Below are 18,449 nucleotides of genomic sequence, written 5' to 3' on the forward strand. Positions count from 1 at the left end.
TTTTTTTTTTTTTTTTTTTTTTTTTTTTTTTTTTGAGAATTCTTTTTCTTTGAGACAGGGTTTCTGTGTTCTCCCTGTGTCCTCCAGGCTGTCCTGGAACTCGATCTGTAGATGAGACTGGCCACAAACTCAGAGATCTGCCTGCTTCTGCCTCCTTTTAGGATTAAACAGTGTACCACTGCCGCCCAGCTCTTGAGGATATTCCATTCAGATAGTTTTGTAGTTGATTGAGGTGTCTTCCTAGCTAAGGTCTTCTGTTTTCCTAAGGTGTCTTCCTCTGGTAAGTTTCCAGTGCTTGTGCACAGTTCTGAGATTACTAGTTTGTGTCCACTGAAGGGTTTGTTTCCACCTCATCCTGCATGTGGTTTACATTATATATGCAATTCAGTTCACTAAGTTGAGGTTTGGGTGTATCTGTAGTCTACTTAAATTTGAAGATATGGTTTGGGGGTACAGGAGGAGGGGTTTGGGGGTATCTATGACTTGGCCATAGTGGAAATGGTGAGAAATGGCCAGTTTGGAAAACCTTGATGATCAGAGCCAACAAGTTTGCTGAAGGATTAGGTACCTGGGCTGAGGAAAAGAGTCAAGATAATCATTTTGGGCTGACTCCTGAACCCTGTTGTTCTTCCTCAAGGTTTCAAGGTGAATGACACCAAGAGAGGAGATGCTTGTGAAGGTGACAGTGGAGGACCTTTTGTCATGAAAGTAAGCTCTGTAGGCCAGGGGCTGCTGTAGGGAAGGTTGGGGGCCAGGAACTTGTTTTCAGGAACAGCCTGGACCTGACTACTGGAATCCCCCCCCTTTCTTCCTCAGAGCCCCTATAACAACCGCTGGTATCAAATGGGCATTGTCTCATGGGGTGAAGGCTGTGACCGGAATGGGAAATATGGCTTCTACACACACGTGTTCCGCCTGAAAAAGTGGATACAGAAAGTCATTGATCGATTTGGGTAGACGTGGGGGGGGGAGGTACCCACAATATGGGATCCTCATGCAAAAATCACAAAAAACAATCAAAATATTTTTGTGGTTTGTTTCTGTTCTCAATAAAAGTGACTGTTAGTTAAGTCTCAGTGTGCCCAGGCTGTTGGTGGGCAATTCTCTGGACTGGACAGACAGAGCTGCACATGGCACATACACACAAGGCCTGGACAGAAAGGCCAAAGATCCACTATTTGTTTGGACCCTGGGCTGATGTCTCAGCTGGTCTTCATTCTACACTGGAATCTTCAGGAGATCCTGAGGCCAGTGAAGAAATACCTCAGAAGCAGGACCAATCAACAAAGTTGCCAGAGAAAAGAGGGGGCAAACAGGCAAAAAGCAAGTTTTTTTCTTCCAGGTTCTTTTATGCAGGCTGGGCCAGAAGGCAAGGCTCAGATTTAGGGGGGGAATTACCCATTCCAAATGATTCAGTCAAAAACATTTCTCTAGCCCGGCGATGGTGGCGCACACCTTTAATCCCAGCACTCGGGAGGCAGAGGCAGGCAGATCTCTGTGAGTTCGAGACCAGCCTGGTCTACAGAGCTAGTTCCAGGACAGGCTCCAAAGCCACAGAGAAACCCTGTCTCGAAAAACCAAAAAAAAAAGAACATTTCTCTTCCAGGACATCTACAGCTACACAAAGAAACCCTGTCTTAAAAAATTCTCACCCCCCAAAAAAAAAATTTTTCCCACAGGCGTGCCTATCTGCTTGTTTTAGTTGATTGCATACGACAACCAAGATTTTAGTAATCCTATCTGACATCCTTCATCATTTCACCAAAATGGTACAGATATGCCCCCAAAAGGCTCAATGATTAACTACTTAAATTCATTCCATCTTCATGTGTGTGAGTGCATGCTTGAGACAAGGTCTCAGTATGTAGCTCTGGCTCAGCTGGAACTCATGATGTAGACCAGACTGGTCTTGAACTCAGAGAGATCATCCTGCCTTTACACCTCCAACGTGTGCGTGTGTGTGGGGGGGGGGGGGGAGGGAGGGAGGGAGTTCTCCTGGTTTCTCCTTATACAGCACTTATCAGATTAGAGCAATTTGTAGTAAGGAGGGGAAAGAATGTTTAAATTTACAGACTTTGGACAAATTTAAGTATTAAAATTGTGGAGATGGCCTGTCACAGAACACATCTTCAAGGTCACTGTTAAAGAGTCCTATCTATATAGCATTAAAGTCCTATTCCCACTGGGGACATTTACGTGTAAGTGGGCACTGCAGCCTCTGAAATTTGATAGGAAATTTTGGCTGATGTGAAGTTTGTCGACACTGAAGAACTGTAGTGAGAAGATGCATGCATCGCTGAGCTTCAACATCTGTCTGCTTTAGGTGCTGACAGGAGTAGGACAAGGGGTTCTGGTCAACCAACACACATGGTTTAGTGGGAGGGCCAGGGACAGCCTGGTCCACTGTACCATGTTTAAGTGAGCCAGGGCATGGTGCGACCCGGTCTTGATAAAGAAGCAAAAACCGAAGGTGGAAGGACCTCTATCATTATCTCGACCCCCAGCCCTTCTCCCTTCTGTCGGCTGAGTCTCCTTGTATAGTTTATGGCTAGTCACTAGAGATCAGCCTGCCAAATGTAAGGATTATGGCTATCGGCATTTGCCACCATCGTATTGGTGTTCATACTTGATGCAAAAGGGAACCGAGAATGAGGAGTTTCTTGCTTACTCTGTGACTCTGACTGACTGGACAGCTGGACAAAAACAGGCACAGGTTCTCAGTGACATATCTCAGCTACTCTGGGCTGTAGGGGAAGGGTTAAGAATTAGCTTGGCTTGGTGGAGAGGCAGAGGCAGATAGAACTCTATAGTTTCAGGCCAGTCAGGGCTACATGGTGCGACAGTTTCAAAACAAATATGTAACACTCAGAGCACTCTCAACACCACTGTGGGATATATAAACTTACACTTAGTTTTCAGTCGAATGGTGCCCGTTCTAGACCCCACTTTCCACGACAATGTCCTCCTCCCCTGTGTGAACACTCACCACTCCATGCTCCCCTATAAAGACCCCATTTTCTACGACAATGTCCTCCTTCCCTGTGTGAACACGCACCACTCCATGCTCCCCTATAAAGACCCCATTTTCCACGACAATGTCCTCCTTCCCTGTGTGAACACGCACCACTCCATGCTCCCCTATAAAGCAAATTTAATCTCAGGCAGCCTTGAGCTCACCAGAAAATGGTGACTGTAACCAATGCAGGGTTCACCTGATGGAAAAAAATCCAGATTAATTTTCCTTCCATTTTTCATTGTGTGGAATGCCAGCTGAGTAGAAGCTGTCCTGGAGCCTGCCTGAGTCTCCACAGAACCCAGAACCTCTTCGTCCTGAAGCAGCTTTCTAACTACAGAGGGACTCTGCAGTTCACATTCTGTCCTCAACCCAAGTATAAAGCAATTAATTAGTCGGGACAGAAGGCAGGAAAGCAGCAAGCTGTCCAGATCCACCAGGGAACCCAGTTAGTTCCCTTGCTGTGGGAACTGTTGGCTTGAGTCGAGCTTGAAAGCGATCTCATGTCATCAGGCAGCAAAGCAGTAGGACGTTGTTTCTCCATCAGCTGGAGACGACCAGACTTCAAAACAAGGAGGGACAGACAAGCTTCCTCTGTTCTTGGGTCTGCATGTGGACACCAGGCCAGCAAGTATTCTCTTCCCAAGGAGCTACAGCCCCAATCCATGAGTTAAGAAAAAGTGTACCTCAGCAGGTCATGACAAACCCTCTTCTACCCAGCTTTCCTTAAACAGGTTACAGAAAAAGTCCCTAGCACTCCCAGACATGGAGTGTCTTGGGAAATAGGTATAGTTAATGCAAACTTTATTTAGAAAAGACTCTTAAATTAGTTGTCTCATGCCATGCATTCATACAGAATACAGTGTCCCTTCAGGGCTACAGGAGAAGAGCTCACAACTCAGAAGGAACTATCAAGAGTTTCTAATGGCTGAAAGCTAGGAAAAATTAGGACAATTTTACAAATGAGCCATTAAAACAAAACAAAAAAAGATATGGAACCTAGTCTGAGCAGAGGGTGCAGCTGTTTGGAAGTCTGTACACTAACCTAACCCACAGTCAGTCTTCTAGAGGCAGCACTGATGGGGAGAAGCAGAGCTTGCGCACATCTGCCCACAGCCACGCCTTCCCGTCTGCTGTCTGATACATACAACAGTCCGTGTACATGGGGCCTGCAGCGGCCACTTCACACTACAGGGCTTCTAGATTAGTAAACTAAAGCTGCAGAGTGCCGAGGGACGGCGGCTTCATTTGCGACTGCTCTTTATTCTCTCCAGTCTCTTTTTCAAGTCATCAATGTTAGTCGTGGAGGAGGAGGAGGTGATGGTTCCTGAAGAGTGGGTCTGGCTGGAGTCCAGGTCTGAGTGCTGGTGCTGTTCGCGGGACTCCCGCAGCTGCGAGAGCTTGCTGTGGAGCATGTCTGTAGAAGAGGCGACTGGAGGAATTGCTGGTTTGGAGAGCAGAGAGGTCAGTGGAGGTCGGTCATCTTGCTATTGAGAGAAGAAAGGGAGACTGCCTAAGTTCAGGGGAAACAGTCAAGATGTAACTCTGCCTGAGTTTATACCAAGGTAGACCAGCCTGCCCTTGACCTGCTTGTCACAGCTCTCCATTCCCACACAGAAAGAAAGAACAGTACCTTTGTGTTGTCAAGGCCACACCGTTGTCGAAGAATTTTTAGCCTTTCCAGGTAGACAGATGGTCCCACTTCTTCTCCATTTGTGTTACCTATAGAGGACACTGTGCTTGTGGGGGTGGGCACACACGTGACCTCCATCTGAGAAGAGATGCCTAGAGAGAAAAATGAAGGAAGCTCATGTAGATATCCACATACCCCAACTTCCAGACTGCAAGAGCCAATCTGCTACCAAAGTCAACCAATTTCTAGGGTCCCCTGGCACAGCATACGTCTAGCACACACAAGTCCCTAGCAACAACAACAAAAATTTTAAGGTCCTGAATGTTTTCACTGTCCTTGAAAACTAAAAAAATCCACAAAGATCTACCATGACTTAGTGATACAGGCTAGTCTCAAATATGAAACCTAAACCTTGTTGAAACTTCAAGAACTGATCCAAAAGGGCTGTCTGCCTAAACCCTTCATTATGTGAAGGACTGTATACCAAAAAATCACAGGGCTGGCATGGGCAATTCTAAGTATATGATGAGTACCCAACTCAAAGAGGAGTTGGTTACGTCTGGGCTGGATGACATAACAGAGAAAGAGCTTTCAAATCTAAAGGGATCAGCAAGGAGCTCAAGGGATAGGTACTACCCATCAATATTCTTGGAGAAGAACAACAATTCATCTCAGTTACCATGCCCAGCGAATGGGTGCTGGTGATTGGATCTAATTCTTTGTGTGTGCCAGGCCAGCACTCTACAGACTGAACTACATCTTCAGTACCTCCCATGTGGGTTCTAAATATTACCCAAGAGGGAAAGGCACTAAACAAATTATGGTAGAAGTGGTATAAATGTACTGGGTGTGGGGGCATACATACCCTTTCAGTCTCAGTACCCAGGAGCAAAGTAGGAGGATCTTTGGGAGTTAAAAGGCCTATCTGATCTACACAGTGAGTAGGCTGAGGGTGCTATTTGGCAGGTAAAGAACAGGCTTACAAGATTTCCACAACTGAGATCACAGTATAAAAACAAGATCTGAATAAGGACAAGGAATTGGCTAACAGGCTTTCTCTTTTTTATTTTACTTATTTATTGTTTTTTTGAGACAGGGTTTCTCTATGAACTCACTTTGGAGACCAGGCTGGTCTCGAACTCACAGAGATCTGTCTGCCTCTGCCTCCCAAGTGCTGGGATTAAAGGTGTGCACCACCACCACTGAGACCAAGGCTCTCTTAGAATCAACAGCACCATATATATGACGACTAGTGCAGAGACTAGAAATATATCGGTGGTAGAGTGTATGCATGGCATGTACAAAGCCCTGGCTTCCATCCTCACATACACACACACACACACACACACACACACACACACACACACACACACACACACCAGAATGACAAAGCCGGTACAAAGGTCCTAAGGCATACATATGTGTCTGTGTTTCAGAAACAGTGAGGGGGCTGGTGGGTCTGGAGAGCAGTAAGATGAAGTACCAGAAGTAGCAGGGGATCAGACAACAAGATTTCTGCCTTCTGGAATATATAGCTGGCAACTCCTGATGCCCTGTGAAAATGTGCATAGGAAAATGAAGGTGGATGCAGGGAGAACATCAGGAGGGCACTCTGCTGCAACGCAGGTAAGAGAGAGTACTTGGTGGGAAACCCCAAGGTGTCAGAGTGGAAGGTAAGAGTGTGGTGATCCTGCACATCATCTGCAGGTGCAGCCAGAGTTTCCTGGCAGAGGAAGAGAAGACCAAACGCTTTAGTTTTTACCAAACTAAGATAAAGTTGATACCAACAAAAATGCCCATGGAGTAAGTAGCTAGCTCGCAACCCTTCAGCCTATTTCTGCAAGGAGAGGAAACTACACCTGTGGAAGTGGGGATGCGGCCTTTGCCTTCCCTCTCCATCTCAATCACCCGAAGGCCTCGCTCAACATAACTCTGAAAGAACTGTGAGGAGTTTTTCAGAAATGGTTCAATGTCAGCATCTGAGTATTTCTTCTTATATTCATATAACTCTGCTAAGCCCTGGTAAAAAAGAAAAAGGAAGAGGTGAGGATGGGTGTAAAATTGTGTTCCTTTTCCACAAAGCAGACCACCACCTATTAGCTGAATCCCTTCCACTCCCCTCCTCCTCCTCATTCCCCTCCTTCTGGTTTTCTGCAGACAAGGTCTTGGCCCAGAACTTCTATGTAGATCAGATTGTCCTCAAATTTACAGTCATCTCTGCCTCAGCTTCTTGAGTGCTGAGATTACAGTTGTGTACCACCACACCTGCCTTTTTGTTTATTTTTCCTTTTTTGAGTCTCACTGTGTAGTTCAGGCTAGTCTCAAACTTGCAATCTCCTATCTCAGCCTTCCAAGTGCTGTAACTGCTACATGCTATGGTACCCAGTCCTAGGCTTAACCCTTTCATTCTTACCTCTTTAGTGTTCTCCTTAGAGCCAATCTTCTTAAAAATCTCAGCTAAGAAATCATTTACTTTGGCCTTTGATGATTTCTCATCCTAATAAATTGAAAAGCACAAAGAACTGGTTAAGAGTCGAATTACTAAAAACAAACAAGAGGATGGATACTAACAGCAAATACTTCAAAATATGGGCCTTACTGGTATGGTTCTACTGGTGGAGAAAGCCCAGAGCTGCAAAGCTTACAGCAGCAACACTAGTATTCTGATTATGAGAGCTTCCTGTCTGAGGATTTCTCCTCAGCTCTGAGGACCAGCCGATCTATGCCTCCCTGGTTAAGCAGAGTTCACAGTGGACTTACCTAGTGTCACCGAAGTCTCTCTTGCGGAATCAAAAAGCATGTGTGCACTACTTCAGTGTTTTGAAATTTTTGTGTAAAAAATGGTTATACCAGCAAACCAAGAGACTGATCATTCCAATCCCTAAAATTTCCCCTTGAGAATCAGGCTACTCACTATTCGAGAAGCTCCCTTTTCTGTTTCCTTATCAGACTTGTTCCCAGACTGGTCCATGCTGTGCTTCATCATCCGACACAGGTGGGCCTCCAGCTCAGACTCATTCTTGTTGTCGATCATTGTGAGGTGGTCTAGGATCTGAGGGAGACAAGTACATTCAAATGCTAGCAACGGCCCTTCCAGGAAACCCACTCAGAGACTGACTGCTGTTCTCACTCACCTTAGGTCCTTTCAGTTTGCATAAGGTATGCAGAAGGGTCTTTAGAGTCCTTATAGGAAATTCACTTTTGCATTGCTTCAGTTTCTCTTTGGGAAAGACCTTCATAAAAATGTGGATGTCCAGAAGAATTCTGTCTAGGTTGATGCTGTTGATGGTATCAGGCAATAGTCGAACCATTCTCCATAGACACTATAAAAATAAGAAATAAGAAGCTGGAGGGATGACTCCGCAGGTAAAATCACTGGCTGCTCTTCTAGAAAACCCAGGTTCATTTTCCAGCACCGACATGACAGCTCACACCTGTCTGTAACTCCAGTTCCAGTGGATCCAATACCACGCAGACACACTCAGGTAAAAACACCAATGCATAAAGAACAAATAAGCCATTATAAAAAAAAAAACATGGGACTGGAGAGGTGGCTCAGTGGTTAAGAGCACTGGCTGCTCTCCCAGATGTCCTGAGTTCAATTCCCAGCAACCTCATGATGGCTCACAACCACCTGTAATGAGATCTGGTGCCCTCTTCTGGTGTGAAGGCAGACATGCAGGCAGAATACTGTATACATAATAATAAATTTTTTAAAAAAAAAAAAAAACAAAAATCAAAACGAGTGACTGAAAAATTAGGATAATTTATCACCATTTTTCCAAATTCAAGGTTATTTTTAAAAGATGTGTGTTTTTTATCTATGTGTGTGTATGTGGGTGGAGACCAGAGGTTGACACAAGATATTATTCTCTCTTACTTTCTATTATGAGACAGTCTCTCATTAACCTGGACCTTGCTGATTCAGCTAGGCTGGCTAGCTAGCTAGCAAGGCCCAGGTAACCTTCTCACCTGGCTTTGTTTAGGTGTTGGGGACAAGGACATTTTAAATATTAAAAAAAAAATTTAAATTCTGTCTTGAGTTTCCTTAGTATCTGAGAAGAGTAGTTCAGATTGTTTAAACCAAATCTATCTAAGGAAGGACAATTGCACAGCACTACAGTACCAGAAGTACGTCACACTTATCTTCACTTGGAGAGTGCCATCAAAGATTAAACACACATTCCTCTCCCTCAGAAAGAAATATGCCTAATCAAATATCTTGCCTTCTACTTTCTAGAAGGCTGGCCATGAACTTGCTATGTACCTGAGCCTGGTCCTTATGCTTCACTTCCTTTTTTTTTTTTTTTTTTTTGGTTTTTCGAGACAGGGTTTCTCTGTAGCTTTGGAGCATTAGAGTCTGTCCTGAAACTAGCTCTTGTAGACCAGGCTGGCCTCGAACCTCAAACTCACAGAGATCCGCTTGTCTCTGTCTCCCTAGTGCTGGGATTAAAGGTGTGCACCACCACTGCCCAGCCCTTATCCATTTTTTTTTTAAATAGCCTTGCTGTGTCAATCACACTGAACTGTGTATCTCAGGCTGGTCTTGACTCCCATCTTCCTGCTTCAGCCTCCTGCAGCCTCCTGTGTTCTAGAATTACAATTGTTACCATGCCTGGCTTATCATTTGTGTTTTCCAGAAGTAAGTACCTCAGTTGATTTCCGTCAATGTTGTACTTTGAATTTATTTCCCAGAAAGTAAGTTCAAGGTCAGCCTGGTCTACAGGGGGAGTTCCAGGACAGCCAGGGCTATATAGAAAAACCCTGTCCCAAAAAATCCAGAACAAAACAAAAACAACAATAACAACAAAATGAAAGTGATGATATCTTTATAAGACAAGAGATAAAATCATTTCAATTTTACCTTCATAACAAGCTCTGAGTATTTGGGAGAAGTAGCTGTTGCTAGCAGGCTGTCCTGAAGTAAAACAAGCAGGGCACTGAAAAAACAAACAGCATTAATAAATCTTAAATCTTCATGTTTTTCCCCGAGAAAGGGTTTCTAAGAGACAAATGTAATGCTAGGACTATAACTAAAACATTTTACTGTCCTCCTCTAGAAAAGTCAGATATTGGTACTAGTTTTAGAGGAAATCACACTTGACTCACTTAAAAAAGGTAACAAATCATCTTACCAGGCAAACTTTAAAGTTACAATTGACTTTGATCCTCTTGCCTCCACTTGAGTGGAGTGCTTCCCAGGGCTAGGATTACAGGAATGTGCCACTATGCAGGGTTTAACAAGTGCTGTGGAGCAAACCCAGGACTGTGCATGCCGGACAAGTACTACCAACTGAGCCACACCCTTACAGTGCAAACAAATGAGAGGCTTTCCCAAGCTTTACTGATGAGTGTATAAATATACCTGAGGATGTTGGTCTGGTCAGACTTCTCCAAAACCTTCACCACCAAGAGGTTCACAGAACGGATCACCTGTTGTCCTTCCTCAAGATCTTCAATCCGAGAATCCAGCATTAATGTGATCAGGCCATGAATCAAATCTTTCAGTACTCCAGTGGAGGCTTCCCGGGCCAGGCTCTCTATCTGAAATAGCTACCCAGTCCTAACTGTGTTAGGGAGGTTAAAACTCAATATATGGGACAAAGAAGAAAAGCAGAGTTGGTATATTCTAGTCAATATTCAGCTCTCTCTCATTAGATATGTAGACATAGGCCTAGTTGACCAAGTGCGAGGATTACATGCTTATATCAACACACCTGGCATAATTACAATGCATTTTTAAAATACCAGGGGTGTCAAAAAAAAAAAAAAAAAAAAAGGAAAGAAAGCATTTTACTTTATATCCTAAATTAGGGAATTCTTGAGTAAACGTGTGTGCTGCTGACATGTCCACATCAAGGAATCGTCTCAGCCCTAACAGAGTGGCAAAGTCTTCTCCATGTGAGACACAGAGGGAAATGGCAAAGCCTTCCTTAGGGGTCAGAGTGTGGGTGTTGATAGTATGTCCACAGCCTGGAGACTACCCCTATGGAGACTGCTTCTAAAGAGATGACTGTACCTTCTCCTTTATCCAGCCAAGTGACACAACTCCTGTGTCTCCTTGTTTATCTGCTCAACTCTATATAATAAATGTTGAATTTCTGGGATGCTGAGGTTTCCCCATCCAAAAGTCTAGACCACTCTACGGCTATATTTCTGTCTTTCCTTCATTCCGCTTCTACTCCAGTTGTGCTGGATGAGACACTTAGCACTTAGGTAATACTCAGTGCTAAAAGTGAAAACTGGCTACACGACTCGGATAATTCTACCTAGTGACACAGGTCTCACATGAACATCAGCACTGACTCTGGCTTGAGAACCTGGATGGACCGACAGAGCTAAGAGAAACTCTACTTCTGTAGAAATGTCTTACCGAAATCATGTTGCCAATGATACAGCTATACAACTTAATGATTTCATCCTTGTCCAACTTCTCATCTGACATATGTGTACTGTAGATAAGTCTTAGCTGCATGAACGTCGCGATCAGAAACTGATCAATGTGGCCAGACATAGCTTCAGCCTTGTCTTCCTGCCTCAGGACCTCATCAATCTGATAATAAAAATTCCAAGCTGTAGTTTCCAAGCTTTATGAGTGGCAAAAAGACAGTATAAGACACCTTTCCTTAGGAAAATTCATTAGCAAAGTGCTTATTTTACCTAATTTTATAAATAACTAGTCCTTAAGAATTCAACTATTCAATACATTTTTTTAAAAATATTTATTTATTTATTATGTATACAGTATTCTGTCTGTGTGTATGCCTGCAGGCCAGAAGAGGGCACCAGACCTCATTAAAGATGGTTATGAGCCACCATGGGAATTGAACTCAGGAACTCTGGAAGAGCAGGCAATGCTCTTAACCTATGAGCCACCTCTCCAGCCCCTATTCAATACATTTTTACTGAGCAACTTAGTATTAAGTAAATTAGTCAGAGACTCTGTTCTAAGAGGCTTACTGTCTAGTTCAGGGAATAATCCCTATGCTTAAATATTCAATTTATTAAGAGAATTTTTTTGTATTTTAGATAGTTTTAATATTAAACCTTTCATAAAAAAATCAAGAGTAACGGCAGAGTGAGAACCTGCCTTTAAACAAAAACAAGAATAAGGCTGGAGAGACAGCTCTGCTCTTCCAGAGGTTTTGAGTTCAATTCCCAGCCACCACATGGTGGCTCACAACCATAATGAAATCTGGTGTCCTCTTCTAACCTGCAGGTATACATGCAGATAGAACCCTGTACACATAATAAATCTTAAAAAAAAAAAACCAACTTTAAACTTAGTAGGAAGATGCTCTGCCACTGAGCTCTTTATATGAAGACCACCTTCCTACTAAGTTTAAGATTAAGGCCTGGCGGTTTGATCCATAGAACTGTCAAACAAAATTTAAAGACAAAACAATCTCAACAATTAAAAAAATGAAAAAAAGTAACAAGCAAAAAATCCTATTTACCAGATGAGGTTCAGAGAGCTCAGATTATTTATTCAGTCTAAACCAAAAACTCAGTTTTTTTCATGTTCAATGTATTTTCCTTGGGTTTTCTGTATGTTAGGCATATAAAGCAGATTTTTATAGTTGCATAAATAATGCTGCATGACTCCACTAGGGCACCAGTTATATAGAATACAAGGCGAATGAGTGTCGGTCTGACTCTCATTCATCTCTCATGTGTGCCTACTTCATAAACACAGCCTTCAGTGGGACAGTTCAATGTTTCCACATGCACACCATAAAAACACTGCATTTTTAGGGAGGGTGATTTTCCCTTCTACTAAATTAACATTAAAGGTAGATATATATTCTTTCATATTTATAGTATTATAGTCTTATATTTTCTATAATTATGATACAGCACAGTATATAAAGAGGTTTTGGGCACATTTATTATACAAAGGTTATATGTACTTTTCTGCACCTAGCTTTCTTTTCCATTGTTTTGGAAGAGAGACCCTTTTCTGGTCTGGCTGTGACACCTCCCTATGAATACACTTCTCAATTTCTTCACTTTTCTTGGGGTCCAAACACTTAACAGGCAGGCCCCTTGTATATTTCTTCACTGTTCTTCGGAACTAATGTTCAATTATGTGTCAATGTTCTTTTATGAATATTTTCCTCCTAAGCTATTGAGCTTTTACCTCCTTACTTACTCTGAGCTTATATGGTTCTCCACTCAAAACCATTGCTACCACAGTGGACGCAAAACTAGTCCTTCCCTACCTATACCTTTAAACCTGACTGTTAGGTAAGAAATGGTTAAGATAATAAATATCACATATACAGCTTCTGGTGGGGGGTGGCTGAAGAACTAGCTCAGGATTAAGAACACTGGCTTTTCTTCCAGAGGACCCTGGGCTTGATTCCCAGCACCTACATGGTAGCTTACAATTGTCTGTAACTCCAGTTCCAGGGGATCTGAGGCACATGATGACTAAGAAGGCCCTGTGTCCTTTGGAAAAAAAAATCAAGAAAATACCGAACACTGCCAGGTAGTGATGGTACATGCCTTTAATCCCAGCACTTGGGAGGCAGATCTGTGAGTTCGAGGTCAGCCTGGTCTACAGAGCTAGTTGCTAGTTCCAGGACAGCTATGGCTGTTGCACAGTAAAACCCTGTCTCGAAAAACCAAACCAAACCAAACCAAATAAAAAAACCTGTACCCTGCCTGTATGCTTCAGCACTGTGACTACACTTAGTGAGTAATCCATTATCTTACAAGTCTCTTCATCCATCAGTGGAATCACTATTATGAGACATATTCCATTTACCTGCGTCAGAGCTTGGATACTTGTGTTGATGTCACCACTGGCTACTTGGGAGATAATGAAATTAATAGTAGATGCTGTATTACTGTGCATGTCATCAAAATGTGGAGAAACAGCCCGGATCCTAGACAGTAGATCAAAAAGAAAAACTCAATCTGTATTACAAGACATTTCAATTAGTGAGAATTATGAGACAGATTTCAGTGACGATGTCATTATCAGGCAGGTAGTGATCAATTCTAGGAAGTCTTAACTTTTCAGGTATGTACTCTAATGATCATGGGCTGTTCATATTTAAACAAAGAGGCTCCACTTACTTAGGTTCAGGAATAAGGACAGGTTCAAAAATGTCATCAAGTTTGTGCTGGACAAGTTCTGGCATTTCACATCGGACTGTCCCATTGTCATTCTCAATTTCATCTAAATCCAGCTGGAATTCTCGGCGAACCATCTGCGATGCTTCAGCATGCCCACTCATGCTTCGAGCTTGGCTAGAGGAAGCAAAAAGAGACTCCTGAACTAAGAGGGATTTCTTAACACAAAGGTAATATTAGCACCGCTAGCTGCTTCAAAGCTTCAAGACAGATGTTCAACTTCTGGTTTCAGCCCCTCTGAAGGATATAATTCCTGAGTATGAGGAAAATGCTTGAAGTAACAACACTGGCTCAGGGTTATCATGGACAGCAGGCAACTTTAATCTGTGCTTACATTACTGGCTAAGTGTATTATCTCTAATTTTCTAAGGTTGACAAACCTTGTATTTTTATTCCATTTGGGGAAGGAAAATACTTATATAGACTCAAAACCCACTCCCATGAACAGAAGTATTAAAGTAATGTAGACTGGGTTGTTCTGTACCCTTTCCATAAAATTAGCCAGTGTTCAAGTTCTAATCATAGGCCTCTTAGGCAGGTTTTAGCATTTTTTTTTAAATACTCTAAAAGATAGCCATTACTTTTTAAAGAAGTCACTCGTGATAGGACAGGGTCAGTATTATATAGTTATGCAAAATTTCCAAATTCAAATTGGTTAAAAATATGCTTGAGGCACAGCCTAAAATAATGCTGTCTTTTTTAGAAGGCAGTATTTTGAGTCCGTTAAGCCAATTCTGTGATGCACACATCTTATTCCTATCTCATGAACTAGGGTTGGGAATGGTGGTGTATACTTTTAATCCCAGCAGTCTGGGAAGCAGAGGCAGGCAGATCAATGTGAGTTCAAGGCCAGTCTGTTCTACGTAGCTCCAAGACAGCCAGGACTACATAGACTGTTTCAAAAAACCAAAACAACAACAACAATAACAACAAGAAACTAAAAACAAAAACCAGGAATGTAAGCACAACCAAATATAAAAAAGACTTTCATGGGAGGCCTGATATTTATGGCCACCTTCTGCTGCCCTGTTGTAAAAGCTAGTCACTCTCCAGAGGGGACGAATCCATGTCAGAAGTTAGAAAGATATAAGAGCCCTGCTAATGAGAAATTAGCAGGCAGTACTTACATCCTATAAGTGCGATACATAATTCTGTCCACGGAAAAGCAGTGAAAGAAGGCACAAGACCATTTAGAAGTGGTTTTGAGACAAAGACAAAGACAATGAAGAATGAAAGATTAAAATTTGCTTATAAGACATTTAACCCAGACACTCTGTCATGCATGACAGTGACACAAACTCCAGACTATGTTACAGGACAAGCTCTGCGCACACAAAGCTAAGTCCGTAGAGCAGACAACTATCTTTATCCACATACTTCAGTTTGGAGGACATGTCTTCAGCTGGTCCCTTTCGTAGCATGTTGGCATTAGAGTTTATATTCTGTGTACGCTGAGGTTTCTCTTCAGCCTGTTTCACTGGTACAGCAGAGGGTCTCTTTGCTGACCGCTTTATTCTCTCCTCAAGCATGCTCATGTCCTTCTCTGAAAGCTGTAAAAATTCAAACTATTAGCACACCCACTTACTAAAATACAAGTCCTAGTTGAAGGACTCCAAGCTCAGTATGGGAGAACAAGTTTTTTATCCCAGCACTGGGAGGGAGAGGTAAGTAGATCTAAGTTTGAGCCAGCATGGTCTACAAAGTGAGTTCCAAGACAGCCAGAGCTGTTGTTACACAGAGAAACCCTGTCCCGAAAACAACAACAACAAACAAACAAAAAGAGGTTGGTTTTGCTTTTTTTGTTTTTTTCCAAGACAGGGTTTCTCTGTGTGGCCTTGGCTGTTCTTGGGGCTGTGTAGAACAGGTTGGCCTCAAACTCAGAGATCTCCCTGCCTCTGCCTGCCAAGTGTTGGGATTAAAGTGCGCCACCACTGCCAAGCTCCTGTCTCTAATTTTAAGAAATGTGACTCCTGCTAGGTAGTGGTGACACATGCCTTTAATCCCAACACTTGGCAGATGGGCAGAGGCAGGCGGATCTCAGTGAGTGGACAACAAAGTGAGTTCCAGTACAGTCAGGACTGTTACAAAGAAACCCAGTCTCAAAAAACAAAACAAAACAAAACAAGAAATGTTGACTCCCATTTTTTATTTAACCAATCTGTATATAACCAATCTCCTATTTCTGCCTCCATCCCTTCCCCATGGCATCCCTTTTCTGGTTTGCCTGTGCCTCCTCCCTATGAATGCTACTTCTCAATTTCTTCACATGGCTTGGGGCCTAACACTTAATAGGCAGGTCCCTTGCATAGAGATCTACTCCTCACCATTCTTCATAACTAACATTCAATTATGTGTCAGTGTTCCTTTATGGACATTTTCCTCATAACCACCAGGCTGGATTTAATCACAAATGCTGGGATTAAAGGCATGTGCTACTACTGCCCAGGCTGGTTTTGTTTATTTTTAAGATTTTATCTTTTTATATGTATGAACATCTGCTTGAAGATACTTATGTGTACCACATGTGTGCCTGGTGTCAAAAGGCCAGAATTGGGCAGGATCTTCTAGAACTGGAGTTAAAGCTGGGTGTAGTGGTACACTTGGGAGGCAAGAGGGCTGGGTTTGAGGTCAGCCTGGTCTATAAAGCATATTCTAGGACAGCCAGGGCTATTATACAGAGAAACCCCAACTTAAAAAAAACCCCAAAAACAAACAAATAAAACAAAACAAACAAACAAACAAACAACCTGGAGTTACATGATTGTGGGACACCACTGGGTCTGGGACCTAAACTCAGGTCCTATGCAAGAGTGCTGGGATTAAAGGGTGCAACACCAGCCACCACTGCCTGACTCTCTACTACATTATTTCTAAAAGGGGCTTCTTTGCATTTTTATTTATTCTTTTGGTGTCTGTGTGTGTGTGTGCGTGTGTGCGCGCGCTCACACAAACACCACAGCACTCATATAAAGGTTATAGGGAAATTTGTGGGAGGTTGACTCTTTCCTTTCAGGCTTTAGGTTTGCTGTAAAATGTCCTTTCCCACTGAATTATCTTGCTAGCCTCAAAACACTACCTTATTAAGTTAACTACCATTAATATCTGCATAGCTATAACAATAACATATGAAAGAAAAGGATACAAAAGGAAATATTAATAACTATAACAAAAAGGTAAAAAGTTAGGGTAGTGATGGTTGTTCAGTTGTAGTATGTTTGCCTAGAACACACAAAGTCTTGGTTTGACACAGAGAATCACAAAATATTGAAAATAGTGGCCCACAATAGTAATTCTCGCACTCAGGATATGGGGGTGGAAGGTGAGGGAAGAGAAGGCTGTTCTAGGTCAGCCTGGTCAAGATGTTGAGCTGAAGGACTATTACACAGAGTAACCTTGTCTCTAAATAAGTAAAGAAAAAAGTTCAATGTATCCATTGGCTACATTGTGAGTTTGAGTCTGGCCTGAAATATAATAAACTATCTTAAAAAAAGAAAAAAACCAGTAAAAAGTTAATCAAATTTCTTTATTTTACGCTACTAAAAACTGTAAGTAAGACTTTTCGCCTTTGGTCATTTGCAAACTTCTACCTGTTTTATGTTCTTCACTTGTCATAGTATTTTTCATCAGATAATGGAAACACAATGATTTAAAGTATAACAATGGTGCTACTAGAGCACTGATGACATGGGAAGTCCTATATATGTGTTCTTCTATTGGTTAATGAATAAAGAAGCTGCTTGGTCCTACGGCAGGGCAAAGTAGAGCTGGGGTTGGGGAGAGGACATTTAAACTGAATGCTGGGAGAAAGTAGGCAGAGTCAGAGAGATGCCATGTAGCTGACAAGAAGACAGATGCCAGAACCTTACTGGTAAACCAGGAACCTCATGGTAAAATATAAAATAATAGAATGGTTAATTTAAGATGTAAGAGCTACCTAGAGTCGGGTGGTGGTGGTGCATGCTTTTAATCCTAGCACATGGGAGATAGAGACAGGTGAATCTCTGAGTTCGAGGATGAGAGCTAGTTAGTTCCAGGACAGGCTCCAAAGCTACAGAGAAACCCTGTCTCAAAAAAACAATAATGATGATGATAAAAGACCTAGCTAGAAATATGCTTAAGCTATTGGCCCAACAGTTTCTGTGTGATTATTTGTGTCTGGGCAGCAGGGAAACAAGCAAGCAGCCTCCATTTACACATTACCAGAACACTAAAGGAAGCAAGGAGTCAGAAGGTAGAACAATGTGCCTGGAAAAGAAGCACATGGCTGAAGGTTGAGACTCTTGATCCTTTACCCAACGTTGTTCCCACGATTGTACTTGTTAACTATAAAAAAAGTACATTAAAAAAACAAAAAAAATTCACAGAGCAGACTGCCATACAAAATTTAAAATCCAGGCTAGCTCAGATTTCGTGATTCAAAAATAGCTCTCATGTCTTACGCAAAGCCCTGTAAATTTATTTATTTATTTTTAAAGATGTATTTATTTATTATGTATACAACATTCTGCCTCGATGTATGCCCGCACACCAGAGGAGGGCGCCAGATGTCATTACAGATGGTTGTGAGCCACCATGTGGTTGCTGGGAATTGAACTCAGGACCTTTGGAAGAGCAGGCAGTGCTCTTAACCTCTGAGCCATCTCTCCAGCCCCTAATTTTTTT

The 18,449-nt window shown here is 42.4% G+C and overlaps 2 protein-coding genes across 2 annotated transcripts in view; one reads left to right on the forward strand and one right to left on the reverse strand.

The window, feature by feature from the left end:
• Positions 1–1,070, forward strand: part of F2 (coagulation factor II, thrombin) — a 12,271-nt gene extending 11,201 nt beyond the window's left edge. Inside the window, exons 13-14 of the mRNA XM_050124215.1 lie at positions 638–708; positions 817–1,070. Of these exons, the coding sequence (XP_049980172.1) occupies positions 638–708; positions 817–957 (212 nt within the window). The 3' untranslated portion in view covers positions 958–1,070. The remainder of the gene's footprint in view (positions 1–637; positions 709–816) is intronic.
• Positions 1,071–3,800: 2,730 nt separating this feature from the next.
• The window catches only part of Ckap5 (cytoskeleton associated protein 5), an 80,938-nt gene continuing 66,289 nt past the window's right edge, over positions 3,801–18,449 (reverse strand). Inside the window, exons 31-42 of the mRNA XM_050124298.1 lie at positions 15,165–15,337; positions 13,731–13,904; positions 13,417–13,537; positions 11,020–11,199; positions 10,012–10,199; positions 9,511–9,586; positions 7,781–7,969; positions 7,561–7,698; positions 7,060–7,143; positions 6,506–6,665; positions 4,647–4,798; positions 3,801–4,500 (exon numbers count right to left, since the gene is read on the reverse strand). Of these exons, the coding sequence (XP_049980255.1) occupies positions 4,258–4,500; positions 4,647–4,798; positions 6,506–6,665; positions 7,060–7,143; positions 7,561–7,698; positions 7,781–7,969; positions 9,511–9,586; positions 10,012–10,199; positions 11,020–11,199; positions 13,417–13,537; positions 13,731–13,904; positions 15,165–15,337 (1,878 nt within the window). The 3' untranslated portion in view covers positions 3,801–4,257. The remainder of the gene's footprint in view (positions 4,501–4,646; positions 4,799–6,505; positions 6,666–7,059; positions 7,144–7,560; positions 7,699–7,780; positions 7,970–9,510; positions 9,587–10,011; positions 10,200–11,019; positions 11,200–13,416; positions 13,538–13,730; positions 13,905–15,164; positions 15,338–18,449) is intronic.

This window comes from Alexandromys fortis, unplaced genomic scaffold (assembly GCF_014885135.2).
Source record: "Alexandromys fortis isolate MF-2015 unplaced genomic scaffold, M_Fortis_MF-2015_v1.1 scaffold_222, whole genome shotgun sequence".
Lineage (NCBI taxonomy): Eukaryota > Metazoa > Chordata > Mammalia > Rodentia > Cricetidae > Alexandromys > Alexandromys fortis.